Genomic DNA, 22,577 nt, shown 5'->3' with positions numbered 1-22,577 from the left:
ACTATATATTTTAACTATAATTCACATCAAGGAATACATTTTCCATTATGACCCAGTAAATACACTCAGTTGAAACAAAAGTTTCATGAAACAATATATAACCTATTTGTACCACACTTATATTTTCTATTCCATTTTTTAAAACTGCAGGTCCACTAATGGGCCTAGAGCCACAGTTCAAAAACTGTGGCTTCCAGCCCGCAGCAACAGCAGAGTGTGCGTATTTCCAACACCCCACATGCTGCTGCCCCAGCAAAATCTGGCTTTCCTTCTGCTCGTAGTCATTCCATACCCATAGTAGTCCGCATTCTCCAGAGAACCAACCAATGGAATGTCTATGTAGAGAAAGAAGTTTTCTTATAAAGAATGGGCTCGTGGGATTATGGAGGCTGACAATTCCCAAGATTTTGCTCCCATGAGAGTGGAGGGTATAGTTCTAGTCTGAAGGCCAGGCCAGCAGGCACGAGACCCAGCACAAGCCAGTGTTTGAGTCCAAAGGCATGCAGAATTCTCTTTCTTGGGGAATGGTCAGCCTTTTCTGTTCAGGCCTTCAGTGGATTGGATGTGGCCCACCCACCCCAGGGGCAATCTGCTTTTACTCAGTCTACCACTTCAACTGTTAATCTCAGCCAGAAACGGACACACCCAGAGAAATGTCTAACCAAACATCTGGGCACTCCATGGCCCCAGACAAGCTGATACCTAATTAGCCATCACAATACCCTACCCCTACCTCCCTAAATAAAGCACCAATCTTAGCTCTTTAAAAGATCCAGTTTAATTTAATTTTAGTATTGAAATCTAAGAACTGAAAAATATAAAGATCCCTGTGAATGCCTCTATGAAAAGTACAAGGTGTTTCAAAATGTAGGTCTGACCTCAAAACGTCGTACTGCATTCTCTCCTCAGCCAGGTCATTTGGAGAAAGCACGCACAAAGTGATAGTAGTTAATCTTGTCTTCTCTGTGAGGGCACAGCCTGATCAACTGCGGGAGAAAGGAGAGAGCAGGTGAGACAGAGCGGCAGGGCCCGCTTATTAATAACCATCCCCAGCCTTTGTAAACCAGGTCAGAGTTTAAATCGGTGGATTCTAAAATGCTCCTATGAACCTGGCACGTGGGTCAGACATAATCCCCATCTTCAACTGAATGAAACTGAAGCTCAGAGGAGTCAAGGGCCTGCCGGAGATTTCAGGACTCACATTTATAAGAACACTGTCATTTCCAGAGCACTCTTAATTATTTTTATATTCAAATACGAGCTTTGTCCACCTGGTCTGCACAGAGTAGAACTCTTTAAAATAGCAAGTTGCTGTTATCACAGGAAAGTAGAAGAATCTAGTTCCGTCACTGCTCACTTGATCTTTGCCCAAAGGCCAAGAAGCCTTGCGTCACTGCTCAAACCACGTCCCCTGAAGCTCTGCTCTGGGGGGAGTAGCCTGATCTGCTGTGGTTACCTTTACATGTGCAAATCATCCTTGCCACCCACACCTTCCCCACCCTGCTGATCGCAATTCCTATGTCAAGGTCACAGCACAAATGACTTAAAAAAAAAATCAAAAGCTGGGCATGCTGTCCATCTGAGATTTGGGAAGCTAAATGGGCATTTGCCCAAGTGAACACATTCTTTTCTACCTGCCCTCTTCCCCTCCCTGCTGATGTTCCAATATCTGAAAAATCCTCTTCTCCAGCACCACACGACAGCCTCCCCTAAATGAGTCTTCACTTCTGAACATCCCTTTTTGCTAAAATCTTTAAGAAGGTCTACAGCAGGCTTTTTATCAGGGAGAAGTCTCAGTGATAAGTCACAGTCATCGGCAACTGTGGGAGAAATTTTGGTCCAAGTTCCAGGGAAGCCCTGGCTAGAGGGATTTCTAATGAAACAAAGGCACAAAACCCTCTCTGCAACTCACTCATGAAAATTCCAGGAGGACAATGTCCATGTCCTTCCTCCGTGTGCAGCTGGCCCTGGGCGACCCGTTCCTGACAGACACGGCTGCCCTGGGCGGTGGTCACGCCCTCTCCCACACCCGCTGTACTGCTGAGCTACGGTAAGCGCTGGCTGGGAGGGTGGCCACAGGCTGCCCTCCCATCCTGCTCAATCCCATTACCTTTGGGTCTCCCCTTGGGGCTGCCCTTCTGGGATCATGGCTACAGCCCTCCTTCGGCGGCCATGGCTTATCCACCATGCTGTGCGGTCTAGCCCATACCCACGTAAAGAGAGGCCTTACTGCAGCCATGAGCAAAGAACCCCAATGCGACAATCAAGGGGAAACCATAAAAATGAGGGCCGAATAGGAGATCTGATTCAAACATCTTAAATTTTACTGTTAAAACCAAAACCACCCGCAACTGCCTCTGGGAGAGAAAAAACGGGTGTTCACAGCCTCTGCAATCAACCCAGAAGGGCAACTCCTACTGACCTCCTTAATCAAGGAATCATCAATTGGCAGGTTGAGAGAGTCACAGATTTTAAAGAACATCTCTTTGTCAATATATCCTGAAGCTTCCTTGTCATAAATTTGAAAGGCTTCGCAAATGTTATCTTTGCACGGATGATCTTGCAGTTGCTTCTGGATTGTGTCTATTAATGCCTCCAGTTCTTGCACACCTGGATCCTCTTTAGTTTGCTTGCTGTAGAGAAAGGAAGGAAATGCCTGGGCATCTTATTTATCCTTGACCAGTCTTAGCTCAGTGACCAAAGTTCTCCTTTGGTGAAGTTGGGGCAGCTTCTAACGACAAATGGCCCTGGCACGGAGGTGACCAATAACTGGACGCCTGCCTACGGGGGCTGGCTGACGGCTGGGGAGTCTGGTCAGGGGGGTGCGAGCTGATGCTCAGCCTCCCTGGCTGCCACCTGTTAAATCTCTGTACCACAAAGAGCCAAATCTACCACCGCCACCTCCCCAAGTTCGGTGTTTGTGAGTCACCTACTGCTGCTGAATGCTGTTGCAAATCTGCAGCGTCTATGATACATCATCTCCAGATGAATGAGTTTTTAAAAAGTTACACACATCATGATGTATGGTGACTAACATAATAAAATTTAAAAAAAAAGTTACATTCACACACATAAATTCACCCTGAATTTTATGAAAGATAGTGGATTGAGAAGGTGAGGCTTAGCATTTACTGAAATGAAGAGAGATGAGTAACCCACAGCATTAGAAAGAGGGAGAACTCAGAAAGCACTCCTCCCTTATTCAATGAAAAAACAGACTCGAAGACCTTAGAGACTTATCCCAGATGTCCCAGCAGAGGCAAGACCAGAATGGACATCTCACTCAGGTTCTGATGTGTTCTTTCAAATACTTCCAGCCACCCCTCACCGAGCCCTCTCCCTCCACACCATCACAATAGCGGTCCCCCGTGGCTTTCCTGTTACTATTTCCTCCTGCATATAATATTCGAAAGGTTCACTCTTCCAAACGGCCTCTATTAACTTAATTCCCTTTGGATCTGCTGGCAACCCTTGCTGGGGAAGGTACAAAGTGCTAGAACCTTTCAGGAACAATTTGGAAAACATGAAGCAAAAGCCCAGCAAAGAATTTCAAGTAATTTATCCTAAGGAAATAATCATGAGTTGTATACAAACATACAATCTAATAATTAAAGCTGTTTTGAGACAGCCAAAGGTCTAAAAAAATCCTCCCCAAATCAGGAATTGGTTAAACAATATCCAAAAATGATGAGGCAATATAATAATAATGCAGCATGGACAATGTTGCAGGTAGAGTATACAGATCTATTAGAAAAATCAAGGTGTAAAAGTGCGTACAGAAGGCTACATTTTGCATAAAAGTTGTGAGGGGAATAAAAACATTTAAATCTGCTTATATTGTGCAAAGAAACTCTGGGAAGATATTTTAAAACAAATGAAATAGGTAGTTACCTATGGGGAATGGAGGGTAACAAGCAGGTATGTGTATATATAAATAAAACTCATGTGAATGTAATATGCACTCAAAAAATTATCAATGCTCCATAAACATTTCATATCAGAAATGTTCATGATACACTATCAAGTGCAAAGAGCTAGTTAAATATTACAGGATTAATTCTATTTTATATGCATATTAAAGCAATATTGGAGGTAATCATCTCTGGGTTATGGGATTTTAAGAAATATTTTTATTTCTATTTTCTAAATTTTTACTCCCTGAATGTTATTTATTCTGGGCATGTATTACCTTTATAGTAAGACAAAAACAATATAAATTCTAATAAAAATCTCTAGTATCTAAATGCTGTCTGGCATTATTTATTATTGAAGCAGAATATGTGTATCTGATGGGTATACCTCCAATCATACATACTAAATTATGCATAACTGCCAGAGAGCTATTTTAGTGGCAGAAAGCAGTCAAACCTCAATCTTGCATAATCTTCCCAGGAGTTAGTGCCATGGTGCATATATATTTAAAATGTGATCATCCAGTCATTTTGGGAAAGAGAAGATAATTCTCCCTTTCCTGAAGGGGCCAGATGTTCATACTGCTTCATACAACAGGGAAAATGCCCATGGCATCTGCTGTCTTTGAGTACGATGGAGTAAACTGAAACAGCTTGCAACAGAGCTTGGTACTCTTTAACACAGAGCTGGTGAAAGTTATAGCCCCTACTTTATTGAGGGGGTGTAAACCAAGACCCATTTTCTAGGAAAGCTGCAAGACCCACATGTTAACAAAGGAACACAAGGGCTCAATGATGATCCTTAACGGGACTGCCAACTGAAAGAGATGGCTGGGTTCCCAACACGCAAGGTGTGGACTCTGTGCCAACCCCTCCAATGCCCTTCTTTTACTTTCCATAAAAGCAAACATAAGTTTTTTAGGGTGATTGAACTCCCATAAGTAAGAAAGACATCATGGGTTTCATTCTGCTCTTAGAATATTTTCCCAGGAGCAACCTGGCAAAACCCTCTACTTAGCAAGAGCTAAATGGAATTCACATATTTTCTTCAACAGCAAAGAGACTTCAATCTTGTTCTTTCTCATATTTTGGGGGCGGGTAGCGGGCAACTCTTCGATGAGTTAGAACTTTAAAGTGTGGCCATTTCCATTGCAAAGATTCAGTGTCAACCCCTTGGCCTGACCTTAGCTCTTGATCCATGATCCAAGGTCTCCCCTTGGTCCCAGTGAAGGTAGACCCACTCCCAGGACAGGCAGTCCCTTGCTCAGAGAGCTTCGGGTAGTCAGGAAGCTGAGTAACAACATTCTCGATTTCTTGCTTCTTTTCTCTGTTGAGACAGAAGAAATTATAGTAAAGACTATGAGCTCTAGAGTCTGACTGGTTCAAAAGCTGTTTTACCACTGAAAGGCTACATGATACTGAGTAGATTAGCTACTTGCTGTGCTTCAGTTTCATTATCTGTCATATGGGAGCTTTGAAAGGAAGTCACCTCATAAAGACTGTGGTGAGAATTACATGAACTGTTACATATAAAGCACTTAGTACCTAACATAGACACACGCAAATGTCAGCTTTGAACAAAGTTCTTCTGACAGTCCTAGGAGAAGTATTCTCTCATCTAACAACTATTTGTTGAACATGTATGGCCCAATTCTAGAAGGAACCTGTCTCTAATAAGGATCCCTGATCTCCAGAAGGAAATCAAAACATGGACTTCAAAATTACTCAAAGAAGGGAGAAAATGACCATTACCATGTAGAGGAGGTACAAAGCCTGAGAGGACCAGGAAGGGCTGAACTTGGAGGTGGCATTTGACCTAGGCCTTGAAGGATGTGAGGGCTTAGGCCTGCAGAATGAAATGAAGGAACTGCAGACTGGGAACAGCCCGAGAAAAGGCTTGAAGAAAGGAATGCTAGAGCTTAGTATAATAAACCTGTTTGGGGTGCAGAGTATGTGGAAAGGTAAACTGGAACTCTAAGTTAGATGGTCATTTGGAGACACACTATGGAGGTTCTTAGATACCAGACTAAGAACTTTAGAGTTTTGTTTTTAAGTGATGGAAATCTCTTAATAGTAAATATGATGAAGGAATAAAAAACAGGTCAAAAGGGAAACCAAAAAATATCTTGAAACAAATGAAAACGTAAATACGACATACTAAAATATGGGATGCAGCAAAAGCAGTTCTAAGAGGGTAGTTTATCACAATAAATGTTTACATTAAGAAAAAAAGGATCTTGGGGTGCCTGGGTGGCTCAGTCAGTTAAGCGTCCACCTCTTGATTTCGGCTCAGTGTTGTGAGATCGAGACCTGCATTTGGGCTCTGCACTGGACGTGAAGCATGCTTAAGATTCTCTTTTTCCCCTCTCCCTCTGCTCCCCATCTCCTGCTCATGAAGAAAAAAAATAAACACCCTAACTTTATACCTCAAGGAACTAGAAAAAGAAAAAACTAAGCAAAAAGTTAGCAGAAGGAAGGAAATGATAAAAATCAGAGCAGACTAATGATAGAGAAGGTCCATGAAACTAAGAGCTGGTTTTGTGAAAAGATAAAATTGACAAACTTTTAGCTACAGTGAGAAAAAAAGACAAAATCAGAAATGAAAGGTGATATTACAACTGATATCACAGAAATACAAAGAATCATAAGAGATCATTATGAAAAATTATACATCAACAAATTGGATTACCTGGAAGAAATGAATAAATTCCTAGAAACAAAACCTACTAAGACTGAATCATTGAGCTAGAACACCTGAGCAGACCAATAACAAATAGGAGGTTGAATTGGTAATAAAAAAGAAAAGCCCAGGACCAGATGGTATCACTGATGATTGCTACCTAGCATTTAAAGAGAAGTTTATACCAATCCTTCTCAAACTCTTCCAAAAAAACTGAAGAGAAAGGAACCCTCCCAAACTCATCTTATGAGGCCAGCTTTACCCTGATACCAAAGCCAGACAAGGACACTACAAGAAAGTTATACACCAGTATCTTTCGTGAACATAGATGCAAAAATCTTCAACAAAACACTAGCAAATGAAATTCAACAGCATGTTAGAAGGATCATATGCCATGATCAAATTATATTTATCCTTTGTATGCAATGATGGTCCAACATACACAAAAATCAATAAATGTGATACATCACATTAACAGAATCAAGGATAAAAATCATATGATCATCTCAATAAAGAAAAAGCATCTGGCAAAATTCAATGTACTTTCATGATAAAAACTCTCAACAAATTAGGTATAGAAGAAATGTATCTCAACATTATAACAGCCACATATGACAAACCCACAAGCTAACATCATACCCAATAGTGAATAAGACAAGGATGTCCAGTCTTGCCGCTTGTATTCAACACAGACCTAGCCAGAGCAATTAGGCAAGAAAAAGAAATAAAAGGCATCCAAATACAAAAGGAATAAGTAAAATTATCTCTGTTCACAGATGACATGTACTATGTACAGAAAACCTTAAAAACTCCACCAAAAAAAGTTAGAACTAATCAACAAATTCAGTTAAGTTGCAGGAAACAAAAATCAGTTGTGTTTCTATACATTAACAATGAACTATCTAAAAGAAAAAAAATATAAATCCCACTTATAGCATCAAAAGCAATAAAATACTTAGGAATAAATTTAAGGACATGAAAGACAAGTACACTGAAAATGAAGACATTGAAATAAATTAAGGTGCAACCAAATGGAAAGATATCTTGTGTCCTTGGATTGGAAGAATTAATAACTGTTTAAATGTCCACACTATCCAAAGTGATCTACAAATTCAATGCAATCCTTATCAAAATTCCAATGGCATGTTTCACAGAAATAGAAAAAATAACCCTAAAATTTGCATGGAACCACAAAACCCCCCAATAGCCAAAGCAGTCTTGAGAAAGAACAAAGCTGGAGGCATCACACTTCCTGATTTCAAACTATCATTACAAAGCTACCATAATCAAAACTACATGGTACTGGCATAAAAAGAGACACATAAGCCAATGGAACAGAATAGAGCCCAGAAATAAGCTCATGCATATATGGTCAACTGTCTTTGACAAGGGTGCCAAGAATACACAATGGGGAAAGGACAGTCTCTTCAATAAATGGTGCCAGGAAAACTGGGTATCCAGGCAAAAGAATGAAAATGGATCCCTATTTTATAGAACTCACAAAAATTAACTCAAAATGATTGAAGACCTAAACACAAGACCTGGGACTGTGGAACTCCTAGAAGTAAACAAAGGAAAAAAGCTCCTTGACATTAGTCTTGGCAGTGATTTTTTTTGGACACCAAAAATACAGTCAACAGAAGCAAAACAAACAAGTGCAACTACATAAAACCAAAAAAGTTTCTGCACAGCAAAAGAAATAATCAAAATGAAAAGGCAACCTATGAAATGGGAGAAAATATTTAAGAACTGTCTTAGTCCATTCAGGCTGCTATAACAAAATACCAGAGACTGGGTAGCTTATTAACAATAGAAATTTATTTTTCTCAGTTATGGAGGCTAAAAGTCCAAGATCAGGGCACCACAGATTCCACGTGGTGGCTGGTGAAGGCTCTTTTTGGTTCATAGCCAGTATCTTCTCACTGTGTCCTTACATGATAGAAGGGGGCTAGCAAGTTCTCTGGGGCCTTTTTTTTTTTTTTTTTTTTTTTTTAATAAAAGCACTAACCCCATTCATAGGGTTCTCATGACCTAATCACCTTCCAAAGGCCCTTCCTCTTAATACCATCACATGGCTTCTTAATAAGGATGATATCAACTTATAAATTCTGGGGGAACACAAACATTCAAACCATAGCACAAACCATATATCTGATAAAGGGTTAATACCTAAAATATGTAAGGAACTCCTACAACTCAATAGCAAAAAAATAAACAATCCAATTAAAACATGGGCAAACAACCTGAGAAGACATTTTTCCAAAAAGGATATACAAATGCCAGTGGGTACATGAAAAGATGCTCAACATCACTAATCATGAGGGAAATGCAAATCAAAACCAAAATGAGGTATCACACCTATTAGGATGGCTATCATCAAAAAGACAAGAGATAACAACCTGGGGAGGATGTGGAGAAAAGGAAACTCTTGTATACTCCCATTGTAGGTAGGAATATAATTTAGTATAGCCATTATGGAAAACAGTTATGGAGTATCCTTAAAAAATTAAAAATAGAACTATCATAGTATCTAGCAATCCCACTTCTGGATATATATCTGAGGGAAATGAAATCAGGATCTCAAAGAGACATCTGCACTCCCATATTCACTGCAGCATTATTCACAATAGCCAAGAAATGAAAACAACCTAAATGTCCACAGATGGATGGAGTTTAAAAATGTGACACATATATAAAAACATGGCACAATGGAATGTTACTCAGCCAGAAAAAAGAAGGAAATCCTGCCATTTGTGATAACATGGATGAACCTGAAAGATACTGTGCTTAGTGAAATAACCCAGAGAAAGACATACTGCATAATCTCATTTATATGCAGAATCTAAAAAAAGTGGAACTCCAGGGGCTGGGGGAAGGGAATGATGTTGGTCAAGAGTACAAACATTCAGTAACAAGATGAGTAAGTTCTGGAGGTCTAATGTACAGCATTGTGGCTGGAGTTATACTGTACTGTATACTTGATATTTGCAGAGATCTAAAGCATTCCCACCCCCCCACACACACACATAAATGGTAGCCATGTGAGGTGATGGATATGTTAATTAACTTGATCGTGGTAGTCATTCACAATGTATATCAAACCAACATATTGTAGATTTTAACTATATACAATTAGACCTCAACAAAATTGAGGAGAAAATAGTCGTATGATGAATTTGGAGCCAGGTTCCAGGATGACTGTTCTGATAACTGTACGTGAACTGGAGTAAGGGAAAGAGCGGACATGGGATGATACATCAGGAGGTATCGCGGACGCTGAGGTAAGCAGTGATGGAAGTAGGGCAGACACTGGTAGTTCCTCTCCTTTTCCTACCAGAGCCCTTATTTTGTTTGGAGCAGCAGCTAGGAGTGGCTGTGTGACACAGCCCAGACAATGAGATGTCAGCAGAAGTTGCTAGGTGGGGCTCCTAGATAAGCCCTTTAAAAACAGGAAAGACATGGTGAGATTGGCTGTTCAGTCTTTTACCCTTTGTCCTTTCCCTTCTTCCTGCCTGGACTACATAGATGCAATGCTAGAGATGGAACATTCACTTTGTGGCTACAGAGTGAAAAGCAGGAGGACAAAAACTACTCGCTAAGGATATCTGAGAAGAGAGAGAAAAAATGTCAAGTCTCTGTTGGCATTGCAAAGTCACCACACCAGCTCTAGACTGCTTCCCTCCAGATGTTGTATTCCAGGAGGAACACAAAACTCCACTGGGTTAAGCTAATGTAAATTTGTTTTTATTATTATGGGCAGACAAATGCAGCTCCTAACTGATTGAGTGCTTTAAATTAGGAAATGGTGGGAAGAATGAATAGAAGTCAGAGGCAAAACCTATTATAGAAAAAAATAATTTAACATATTGAATATGGTGCAAAATAAAAGAGGTCAAAGGTATCTCCAAGGTTTCAAACCAAGGTAAATGGAACACTGATGTGATTAAGAGAAAGTGGGCAAGTAACATTTATTGCTTGCCTCCTGTGTGCGCCAGACTCTACACTGGCACTTTACATATGTTATCACAACTCACTGTTATCACCAGTATTTGAGACAGAAAGAAGAAGAAAGAAGGAAAAGCAGTTGTCCTAGAAAGATGAAAACAACAATGGCCTCATTTTTTTGTTGTATAAATTGTGAGGTACTGTGGCTCAGCCAGATGAAGACACACTGAACAGGCCAACCAGGAATCTAGGACTAGAATCAGGAGAATGGTCAGGATGGATAACAACTTATTTAGACACTGTGCAATGAGATAAGATTGTCAAGAGAGTTTAACAAAAGCAAATAAGGGGACCAAAAAAGGATCTCGAGAAACACCAACCTAGTAGACAAAAAGTAGCAAAAAGATACAAAGAATAGGCTTCCAGAGAAATAGCAGGAGTCTGATCAGCGACTCTGACTTTCTAGAACTCAAAAGGGGGTTTCAAAAAGGGGATGGTAGGGGCGCCTGGGTGGCTCAGATGGTTGAGCGTCTGCCTTCGGCTCGGGTCATGATTCCAGGGTCCTGGGATCGAGCCCCACATCGGGCTCCTGGCTCAGCAGGGAGCCTGTTTCTCCCTCTCCCTCTGCCTCTCTCCCTGCTCATGCTTTCTCTCTCTCTCTCTCTATCTCTGTGTCTCAAATGAATAAATAAAATCTTAAACAAAAACAAAAAAAAGAACCACGCCATCCAAGAGACTAGCGGTTTAAAACTTAAAAAAAGGGGGGGATGGTAAAGACTTCTGGGAAGATGGTGGAGTAGGAGGGTCCTAGGTTCACCTCAACCCATGGATACACCTAGATAATACCTGCATTAATGTAAATAACCCCAAAATAACCCAAAGAATGGCAGAACAGATGTACACAGCTAAATGTAGAGAAGAGGCCACACTAAAAGAGTAGAAAGGGCAGAGATGTGGTTAGGAGCCCAACAGACCCACAGGACTCTCTGTGGGAGGCAGGGACTCCACCAGTGTGGACAGAAGAGAGAAGCAGACCCCACACCAGGCACCTCAGGCACAGGGGACTCACAGGGGGAAGATGAATCCCCATAACATTTGGTTTTGAAAACCAGAGGGGCCTAACAATCCGTAGGGCTTAACACCTAGAACTTTAAAAATCAGCAGCTTGGCTCTGGGAGAGCCAGGAGGGCAATAGGAAACTGAGTCCCTGCCCTTAAAGAGACAGCACAACAAAGAACCCCACTGAGATACAGCACAGAAGCAGCAGTTTGAAAGACACCTGGGGTATAAAGGAAGGAGATTTGTTTACTAATCTCAGTGTGTGCTGGAGGGGCAGGGATCTTTGGGAGACTTCCTTAAGAACAAAACAAGAGGGGGTCTGGGTGGTTCAGTCGGTTAAGTGGCTGACTTCAGCTTAGGTCATGATCTCCGGGTCCTGGGATGGAGCTTCACATTGGCTCCAGGCTCAGTGGGAAGTCTGCTTCTCCCTCTCCCTCTGCCCCTCCCCCACTCATGCACACTCTCTCTCTCAAATAAATAAAATCTTAAAGAACAAAAGAGCAGGCATCATTTCCCCCCTCCCCAAAATACAAGGACACCTGTGGGAACCTGGGCAGCACAAACACTCTCCACCTAGCTTGCTAACAGCACACCCCATCTGTGGGTTCTCCTGTAGACATGACCTGTCCATCCTGGCCTGGGCAGGAGTTTTCCTACCTCCCCCACCACTCCCCGGGTGGCTGCAGGTCTCCTTACACTGAAAACCAGCATGGACCTTGTTGGCATGGTGCAACCTGACCCGGATCCCATCCCAAGTGGTGCCACAGCCTGGCAGTGTGCAAGCAGCCCTGAGAGGGCCCAGCACCACTCCAAAGTGACTCCTGCCCCAGGGAGAGGGAAGATAACCACACACACCATTGGGACTATGGCCCCAGCAGTAGGCCGGGGCCAGACATCTGGTCTGACTACAGACCCTGCCCACCAATGAAAGTTTCTCAGTGCACAACACAGGAAGAATGCCCTGCAGTTTGGTGCTACCACAGCTCTGGCAAATGCCTGGTATGACTCAACTCAAGCCCGAGGTGGCCCCAGACTGGCCCACCAACACCACAGGGACCAAACACTGCCCACAACAGGCAAAGAGAACCACTGCAGACAACTGGATTGAAGGCAAGAGATACAGAGAGTTAGACAAAACAAGGAGACCAAAGAATATGTCCCAAATGAAAGAACAGGACAAAATCACAGCAAGAGAGCTAAATGAAACAGAGATAACTGATATGCCTAACAGAGAATTTAAAATAATGCTCATAAAGATATTCACTGAACTTAAGAGTGGATGACCTCAGTGAGACCTTCAACAAAGAGATAGAAAACATTAAAAAGAACCAATTACAGGTGAAGAACCCAATAACTAAAATAAAATATATAAATATTATATAAATATATATTACGTTTATATACTAATAATATAATTATATATTTTATACACTAGAAGGAATAAATACTAGACTAGAACAAGCAGCAGATCAGTGACCTGGAGGACACAGTTATGGAGAGCAATCAAGCTGGAGAGAGAAAAAATAATAATAAAAAACGAAAATAGATTAAGGAACACAAGAACACCGTCAAGTGTAATAACATTCACATTATAGGAATCCCAGAAGGAGAAGAGAGAGAAAAGGTGGCAGAAAATGTATTTGAAGAAATAATAGCTGGAAACTTCCTGAATCTGGGGAAGGAAACAGAAATCCAGATCCAAAAGCATGGAAAGCCCCCAACAAAATCGACCTAAGGAGGTCCACCCCAAGACACAGTAATTAAAATGGCAAAAAGTAATAAAGAGTCTTAAAAGCAGCAAGGGAAAAGAAAACAGTTACATACAAAGAAATCCCTATAAAGCTATCAGTTAATTTTTTAGCAGCAATTTTGAAGGCCAGAAGGCATATAATCAAAGTGCCAAACAAACTCCTGCATTTAATAATACTCTATGCAGCAAGGCTATCATTCAGGATAGAGAGATAAAGAGTTTTTCAGACAAACAAAAGTTAATGGAATTCATCACCACTAAATCGGCCCTGCAAAGAAATGTTAAAGGAGACTCTTTGAATGGAAACACAAGACCATAAGCAGGATTAAGAAAAGTAAGAAGCACAAAAGCAGTAAAATTAAGCATATCTATAAAAATCAGTCCAGGGTAAGGAAAAAAAAAAAAGGATGTAAAATATGGTACCATACACCTAATCATGGAGGAAGAGGAGCAAAAATGTAGTGCTTTTAGAATGGGTTCAAACTTAAGTGAACATCAACTTAATATAAAGTGCTATATGCAAAAGATGTTATATACAATCCTAATGGTAGCCACAAATGAAAAACTGGTAATAGATATGCAAGAAATGAAGAAACATGAATTCAAGTATATCACTAAAGAAAGCAGTAAACCATGAGAGAAGAGCACAAGAAAGGAACAGAAATGAAATATAAAAACAATCATAAAACAAGTAACAAAATGGCAATAAGGACATACCCATCAGTAATCACTTTGACTGTAAATGGACTATGCTCCAATCAAAAGATATAGGGTGATGGAATGGGTAAAGAAGCAAGACCCAGGGGTGTCTGGGTGGCTCAATCAGTTAAGCATCCTACTCTTGATCTCAGCTCAGGTCTTGATTTCAGAGTTCAGGCCCATTAGGCTCCATTAAAAAAAAAAAAAAAAAAAGCAAGACCCATCTATATTATGCTGCCTATAAGAGACTCATTTCAGATCTAAAGACATATACAGACCGAAAGTGAAGGGATGGAAAAGCATTTATCATCTAAATGGCAGTGAAAAGAAAGCCAGGGTAGCAATACTTGTATCAGACAAAATAGAATTTATTTTTTTATTACGTTTTTTAAGATTTATTTGAGAGAGAAAGAGTGCAAGCAGGGAGAAGAGCAGAGGGAGAGAGGAGGAAGACTCCCTGCTGAGTCGGGAGGCTGACGTAGGGCTCGATTTCACAACCCTGAGCTAAAACCAAGAGTGGGACAGTCAAACAGCTGAGCCAGAAGGTACCCGAGAAAAAATAGACTTTAAAACAAAGACTGTAACAGGAGACAAAGAAGGACACTATATAAAGGGAATAATCCAACAAGAAGATATAACAATTATAAATATTTATGCACCCAACATGGGAGCACCCAACATAACATAAAGCAGTTAATAACAAACATAAAGGAAGTAAACAATAGTAATGCAATAATAGTAAAGGACTTTAACACCCCACTGACATCAATGGACAGATCATCCAAACAGAAAATCAACAAAGAAATAGTGGCTTTGAATGACACACTGGAACAGATGGATGTAATAGATATACTCAGAACATTCCATCCTAAAACAGATTACACATTCTTTTCAAGTGCACATGGAATGTTCTCCAGATAGACTATGTTTGGCCATGAAACAAGTGTCAACAAATTCAAAAAGACTAAAGTCATACCACACATCTTTTCTGACCACAACACTGTGAAACTAGAAATCAACCACAAGAAAAAAAAATCTGAGAAGAACACAAATACATGGAGGTTAAATAACATGCAACTAAACAACGAATAAGTCAAACAAGAAATCAAGGAGGAAATAAAAAAATACATAAAGATGAATGAAAATGAAGACACAATGGTCCAAAATCTTTGGGATGTAGCAAAAGCAGTTCTAAGGAAGTTTTTAGCAATACAGGCCTCCTCAAGAAGCAAGAGAAATCTCAAATAAATAAACTAACCTTAAATCTAAAGGAACCATAAAAAGAACAAACTCCAAACCAGTAAAAGGAAATAAGATTAGAGCAGAAACAAACAAAATAGAAACTAAAAAAACAGAACAGTACAATGAAACCAGGAGCTGGTTCTTTGAAAAGATCAACAAAATTGATAAACCTTTAGCCAGATTCATTAAAAAAAAAAAAAAAGACTCAATATCAGAAATGAAAGAGGAGAGATCACTGATACCACAGAAATTCAAAGGACTGTAAAGGCATATTTTTTTTTATAATATTCTAACAAATCAGACAACCCAGAAGATATAAATTCCTAAAAATATGTGACCTCCCAAAACTGAATCAGGAAGAAATAAAATTGAATCAGTAACCAAAAAAACCCTCAACAAAGAAAAGTCCAGGACCAGATGGCTTCATAAGTGAATTCTACCAAACTTTTTTTTTTTTTTTTGAGAGGGAGATGGGGTGGGGGGAGGAGCAAAGGGAAAGGGAGAGAATCTTAAGCAAGCTCCATGCCCAGCACAGAGCCTGACTTGGTTGGTGCCCAATCTCACAACCCTAAAATCATGACCTGAGCTGAAATCAAGAGTCAGACACTTATTGCTTCTCAGCCTTTTGGCTAAGATCAAGAGTCAGACACTTAACTGACTGAGCCACCTAGACACTCCAATTCTACCAAACATTTAAAGAAGACTGGGTGTTATATGCAACTAATGAATCACTGAACATTACATCAGAAACTAATAATATATGTTTGCTAGTTGAATTTAAATAAAAATTAAAAAAATAAAGAAGACTTAATACCTGTTCTTCTCAAACTATTAAAAAAAAAAAAAAAGAGCAAGGAAAGCTTTCAAATTCATTCCACGAGGCCAGCATTACCCTGATACAAATACCAGATAAAAAACATTACAAAAAAAGAGAAAGAGAACTACAAGCCAGTATCTCTGATGAGCATAGATGCAAAATTCCTCAACAAAATATTAGGAAACCAAATCCAACAAACCATTAAAAAAAAAAAATCATTCACCATGATCAAGTGGAATTTATTCCCAGGATGCAAGGGTGGTTCACTATTCACAAATCAATGTGATACATCACATCAATATGAGAAAAGATAAAAACCATATGATTATTTCAATAGATGCAGTAAAAACATATGACCAAGTACAATATCCATTCACAATAAAAATCCTCAACAAAGTAGGTTTAGAGGGAACATACCTCAACATAATAAAGGCCATATTAAAAAAACAACAACAACAACAAAAAACCACAGCCAACATCATACTCAATGGTGAAAAACTGAGAGTTTTCCCCTAAGATCAAGAACAAGACAAGGATGTCCACTCTCACCACTTTTATTCAACATAGTACTGGAAGTGCTAGCCATAGCAATTAGACAAGATAAAGGAATAAAAGGCACCCAAATTGGTTAAGAAAGAAGTTAAACTGTCACATTTGCAGATGACATGATACTATTTATAGAAAATCCTAAAGACTCCACCAAAAAACTACTAGAACTGATATAGAATTCAGTAAGGTCACAGGATACAAAATCAATAGACAGAAATCCGTTGCATTTCTATACACTAATAATGAATTAGTTGAAAGAAAAATTAATAATCCCATTTACAATTGTACCAAAAATAATAAAATACCTAGGAATAAACTTAACCAAGGAGGTGAAAGACCTATACTCTGAAAACTATAAAACAGTGATGAAAGAAATTGAAGAGGACACAAACAAATGGAAAGATAGTCCATGCTCATGGACTGGGAGAGCAAATATTGTTAAAATGTCCATACTACCCAAAGCAATCTACAGATTTAATGTAATCACTATCACAATACCAACAGCATTTTTTGCAGAACTAGAATAATCCTAAAATCTGTATGGAACCACAAAAGACCCCAGACAGCCAAAGCAATCCTGAAAAAGAACAAAACTGGAGCTATCACAATCCCAGATTTCAAGATATACCACAAAGCTGCAGTAATCAAAAGTCTGTACTGGCACAAAAAAAGACCTATAGATTTTTTTTTTTAAAGATTTTATTTATTTGAGAGAGAGAATGAGAGATAGAGAGCATTAGAGGGAAGAGGGCCAGAGGGAGAAGCAGACTCCCTGCTGAGCAGGGAGCCCGATGCGGGACTCGATCCCGGGCCTCCAGGATCATGACCTGAGCCGAAGGCAGTCGCTTAGCCAACTGAGCCACCCAGGTGCCCAAAAAGACCTATAGATGAATAGAACAGAACAGAGAGCCCAGAAATAAACCCGCAATTATATGGTCAATTAATCTTTGACAAAGGAGACAAGAATATGCAATGTGAAGAAGACGGTCTCTTCAACGTATGGTGTTGGGAAAACTGGACAGCTACATGCTAAATAATAAACAAACAAATAAATATATTAAAGACCTAAATGTGGGACCTGAAACCATAAAAATCCTAGAAGAGACCATAGGCAGTAATTTCTCTAGTATCAGCTGTAGCAACATTTTTCTAGACAGGTAGCCTGAAACAAGGGGAAAAAAAAAGCAAAAATAAACTATTGGGACTACAGCAAAGTAAAAAAGCTCCTGGACAGCAAAGAAAACAATTAGCAAAGCTAAAAGACAACCTACTGAATGGGAGAAGATATTTTTAAATGTCATATCCAATAAAGGGTTAGTATTTAAAATATATAAAGAACTTATACAACTCAACACCAAAAAAGCAAATAATCCAATTACAAATGGGCAGAAGATATGAACAGACATTTTCCAAAGAAGACATCCAGATGGCCAAGAGACACATGAAAAGGTGCTCAACATCACTCACCGGAGAAATGCCAGTCAAAACTACAATGAAATTCTGGAGGGGAGGAGGGTGGGGGGATGGGTTAGCCTGGTGATGGGTATTGAGGAGGGCACATTCTGCATGGAGCACTGGGTGTTATGAACAAACAATGAATCATGGAACACTACACCAAAACAAATTATGTAATATATGGTGATTAACATAACAATAAAAAACTACAATGAAATATCATCTTACACCTGTCAGAATGGCTAAACTCAAAACCCCAAGAAAGAACAAGTGTTGACAAGGATCAAGAAAAAAAGGAGCCCTTGTGCACTGCTGGTGGGAATGCGAACCCGTTCAGCTACCATGGAGGTCATATAGTATGAAGGTTTCTCAAAATAGTAAAAATAGAATTACCATATGATGTAGTAACTCCAGTACTGGGTATTTACCCAAAGAATATGAAAGTTCTAATTTGAAAAGATTTATGCACCTGTGTTTATTAATTACAGCATTATTTACAAAAGTCAAATTATGGAAATAACCCAAGTGTCCATCAATAGATGAATGGATAAAGGTGTGGTATACACACATATACACACATGCACGCACGCACACATACACAATGGATTACTCAGCCATAAAAAAAGAATGAAATCTTGCCATTTGCAACAACATGGATGGAGCTAGAGTATAATGTTAAGTGAAAGAAGTGTCACAGAAAGACAAATATCATATGATTTCACTCATATGTGAAGTTTAAGAAACAAAACAAACGAACACAGAATAAAAGAAACAAATGACTTAAATTTAGACAACAAACTGGTTACCAGAGTAGAGGTGGGGGGCATGGGTAGAATAGATGAAGGGGATTAACAGTACTTTTATTGTAGAATGTCCAGTGGAAAAAAGACAGTCTCTTCAACAAATGGTGTTGGGAAAATTGGACAGCCACATGCAGAAGAGTGAAACTGGACCATTTCCTTACACCATACACAAAAATAGACTCAAAATGGTTGAAAGACCTATATGTGAGACAGGAGTCCATCAAAATCCTAGAGGAGAACACAGGCAGCAACCTCTTCGACCTAAGCTGCAGCAACTTCTTCCTAGAAACATCGCCAAGGGCAAAAATGAACTACTGGGACTTCATCAAGATAAAAAGCTTTTGCACAGCAAAGGAGCAGTCAACAAAACCAAAAGACCACCGACAGAATGGGAGAAGATATTTGCAAGTGACATATCAGATAAAGGGCTAGTACCCAAAATCTATAAAGAACTTATCAAACTCAACACCCAAAGAATAATCCAATCAAGAAATGGGCAGAAGACATGAACAGACATTTTTCCAAAGAAGACATCCAAATGGCCAACAGACACATGAAAAAGGGCTCAATATTGCTTGGCACCAGGGAAATCCAAATCAAAACCTCAATGAGATACCACCTCACACCAGTCAGTATGGCTAAAATTAACAAGTCAGGAAACGACAGATGTTGGCGAGGATGCGGAGAAAGGGGAACCCTCCTACACTGTTGGTGGTAATGCAAGCTGGTGCACCCACTCTGGAAAACAGTATGGACATTCCTCAAAAAGTTGAGAATAGAGCTATGGTATGACCCAGCAATTGCACTACTGGGTATTTACCCCAAAGATACAAATGTAGTGATCCGAAGGGGTACATGCACCCCAATGTTTATAGCAGCAATGTCTACAATAGCCAACTATGGAAAGAGCCAAGATGTCCATCAACAGATGAATGGATAAAGAAGATGTGGTGTATATATATATATAATGGAATATTATGCAGCCATCAAAACCCCCCCCTGAAATCTTGCCATTTGCAATGACATGGATAGAACTAGAGGGCATTATGCTAAGCGAAATAAGTCAATCGGAGAAAGACATGTATCATATGATCTCACTGATATGAGGAATTCTTAATCTCAGGAACAAACTGAGGGTTGCTGGAATGGTGGGGGGTGGGAGGGATGGGGTGGCTGGGTGATAGACATTGGGGAGGGTATGTGCTATGGTGAGTGCTGTGAATTGTGTAAGACTGATGAATCATAGACCTGTACCTCTGTAACAAATAATACATTATATGTTAAAAAAAAGAGAAGATAGTAGGAAGGGAAAAATGAAGGGGGGGGAAATCGGTGGGGGAGATGAACCATGAGACACTATGGACCTGAGAAACAAACTGAGGGTTCTAGAGGGAAGAGGGTGGGTGGATGGGTTAGCCTGGTGATGGGTATTAAAGAGGGCATGTACTGAATGGAGCACTGGGTGTTATACGCAAACAATGAATCATGGAACACCACATCAAATATTAATGATGTAATGTATGGTGATTAACATAACATAATAAAATAAAATTTAAAAAAATAGAGTACCTTTATTGTAATGGACACTGAGTAATGTATAGAATAGTCGAGTATATTGTACACCTGAAACTAATATAACACTATATGTTAAAATTTTTTAAAAATGAAAATAAAGCAATGGAATAAAAAAAGGGGAGGGCGATGGTAAAGAGTGACTTACATGTAGATCAAAAAAGGCTAAACACTAGACCAGGGACTTGGCAAACTACAACAGTTCAAAATCAACCTGCTGCCCATTCTAAATACAGTTTAATTGGCATTCAGTCACACCTTCATTTACACATTGTCTATGACTGCTTTCACCCTGGAAGGGCAGAGTTGAGTGGTTCTGACGAATGGTATGGCCCACAAAGCCTTAACTATTTACTACCTGCCTCTTCGCTAAAAATAGTTGCCATCCCCTGTCCTACACTATGAGCTCCCTAGGCTCTCATATATTTGCCTGAGCATTTATTAAGGTCTGGCACAAGGCACAAGCTCACGTAGCTGTTGAATTAATGAATAAATGACAAGAGACCATTAGATTTGGAAGCAATCAATGACCTTCAAGAAAGCAACTTATGAAGCATGGATGCTGAAGCAGTCAGAAAGGAGGTGGTTACAGACTCAAAACAGAAGAATGAAATTTGGAGAAATGGGAGCTACTTATCGTTGACAAGAAGGTAAAGAAAAGGTAATAGTTCAGAAACTTTTTAACGTGAAGAGTGAGAAAATTGAAGGAACTTACCTTGGATCATTTGATCTCATATTTGAGACCATATTCAATTTGTAAATTGAATATGGAAGAACTTGGGGCATAAAGAAAAAAATGAGAATACTTGGGAATGTCTATATGGGAAAAGTGGCTAAAAGTGAAAAAGGATGAAAAAGCTCACTGAGCAGGGGAGGAGCGTCACCTCAAAGATGACAGCACAAATGGGGATGCTAATTAAGCAATGATATATGAACACATGGAGATTTTGTGTAGAGGGGTGGATTTATGAGCATTTTTTTTTTGTAAGTCTGAGTTCCATATACCACAGCGAGGACCCAAAACCCAAAAGGACTTCAGATAAAGTCAATACTCAATTACTTGTGCACTTTTAAATTTTCTGGCTCAGAGAAAGAAAATGGGTAACTGCAAATATTATCATCCTGTGATTGACACTTGACATAAGAAGTCTTCAGGTCTGACAAGTACTCGAGAAACCCTTTATTATTCTTAGTGATGATTAGTCAAATAAAGGATCTGTAGCTCCTTAGAGCAGGTTCTTGATCAGATGGGAGGAGTTAGGAGCCAAAAACAGAATGGCTAGAAGACATGGAAGGTGCGGCATCTGGATTCACATCATTTTTTCTCTCACTTATCTATCTGACCCATCAGAAAAGAGGGAAGATGAGGGTCAAAACGGGGACAGCAATGGAACCTTAACTCAGAACTTGAATTTCTCTTTATTTTTATTGGTATCTTAATCTAAGTGCCACACACTCTTTTCCTCATTACTAAATCAGGAAAAAGAAAGAGATTCTACTGGTAGTATGCCAAAGCAAGAAGCTTTCCAGGGTTGCTGGTATTTGCATAGACATGGGGAAATTATAGAAAAAACTTTTGAGAAGCACTTGAATTAGATATACGACCATGAATCTCCCCTTGGCCCTTAAGGCTGCCCAGTCACCAAATTGTGCTTCTCTAGAACTTGGGCCTCCCACTTTCCTAGACAGCTGCCATATTTCATTAGGCCTGTGACATTTGTTTCATAGTTTTTATATGTCTGGAAGTAGGAGGCATTTTTTAATTGATGGTGAATGTCAGTTATAATTGACAGTTTATTTCTTAGTTGATAAAATAACACTATGCATTTTCATTTTCATTTTAGATCTTATTGATATAGTCAGGAGAATGGTACAATTCACAATTCTTCCACTCTCCTGAAACCTCCAACATGTCCACATCCTCATTCTTCCTATGGCACTATGACTCTGAAAACGAGATGCTCAGAAGGGCCCTTCAACCTTACCCACCCACCTCCCAGGTGCTGCACCCACACACTCCACCTTCCTGCTTGTTGCCATAGATCAAGGTTTCAAAGAGTAATTCTAGGTCTTCTGGAGGCTCCTGAGATCCTTT

General features: G+C 39.7%; 1 protein-coding gene across 2 annotated transcripts in view; it reads right to left on the bottom strand.

The window, feature by feature from the left end:
* EFHC1 (EF-hand domain containing 1) overlaps nt 1-22,577 on the bottom strand; it is a 77,069-nt gene that overhangs the window by 2,946 nt on the left and 51,546 nt on the right. The window contains exons 10-12 of one of the 2 annotated variants that reach the window (XM_025890351.2): nt 5,095-5,238; nt 2,423-2,633; nt 879-986 (exon numbers count right to left, since the gene is read on the bottom strand). In XM_025890351.2, coding sequence (XP_025746136.1) covers nt 915-986; nt 2,423-2,633; nt 5,095-5,238 — 427 coding nt within the window. In that variant the 3' untranslated portion in view covers nt 879-914. Of the gene's footprint in view, nt 1-747; nt 987-2,422; nt 2,634-5,094; nt 5,239-22,577 lie in introns of those variants that run through there. The other variant, XM_025890350.2, reaches the window with a different exon arrangement.

The sequence above is a fragment of the Callorhinus ursinus genome, unplaced genomic scaffold (genome assembly GCF_003265705.2).
Source record: "Callorhinus ursinus isolate GAN/ISIS: 27379988/994484 unplaced genomic scaffold, GSC_fseal_2.0 scaffold22, whole genome shotgun sequence".
Taxonomy (NCBI): Eukaryota; Metazoa; Chordata; class Mammalia; order Carnivora; family Otariidae; genus Callorhinus; species Callorhinus ursinus.
This window is presented reverse-complemented; position numbering and strand designations above follow the sequence as displayed.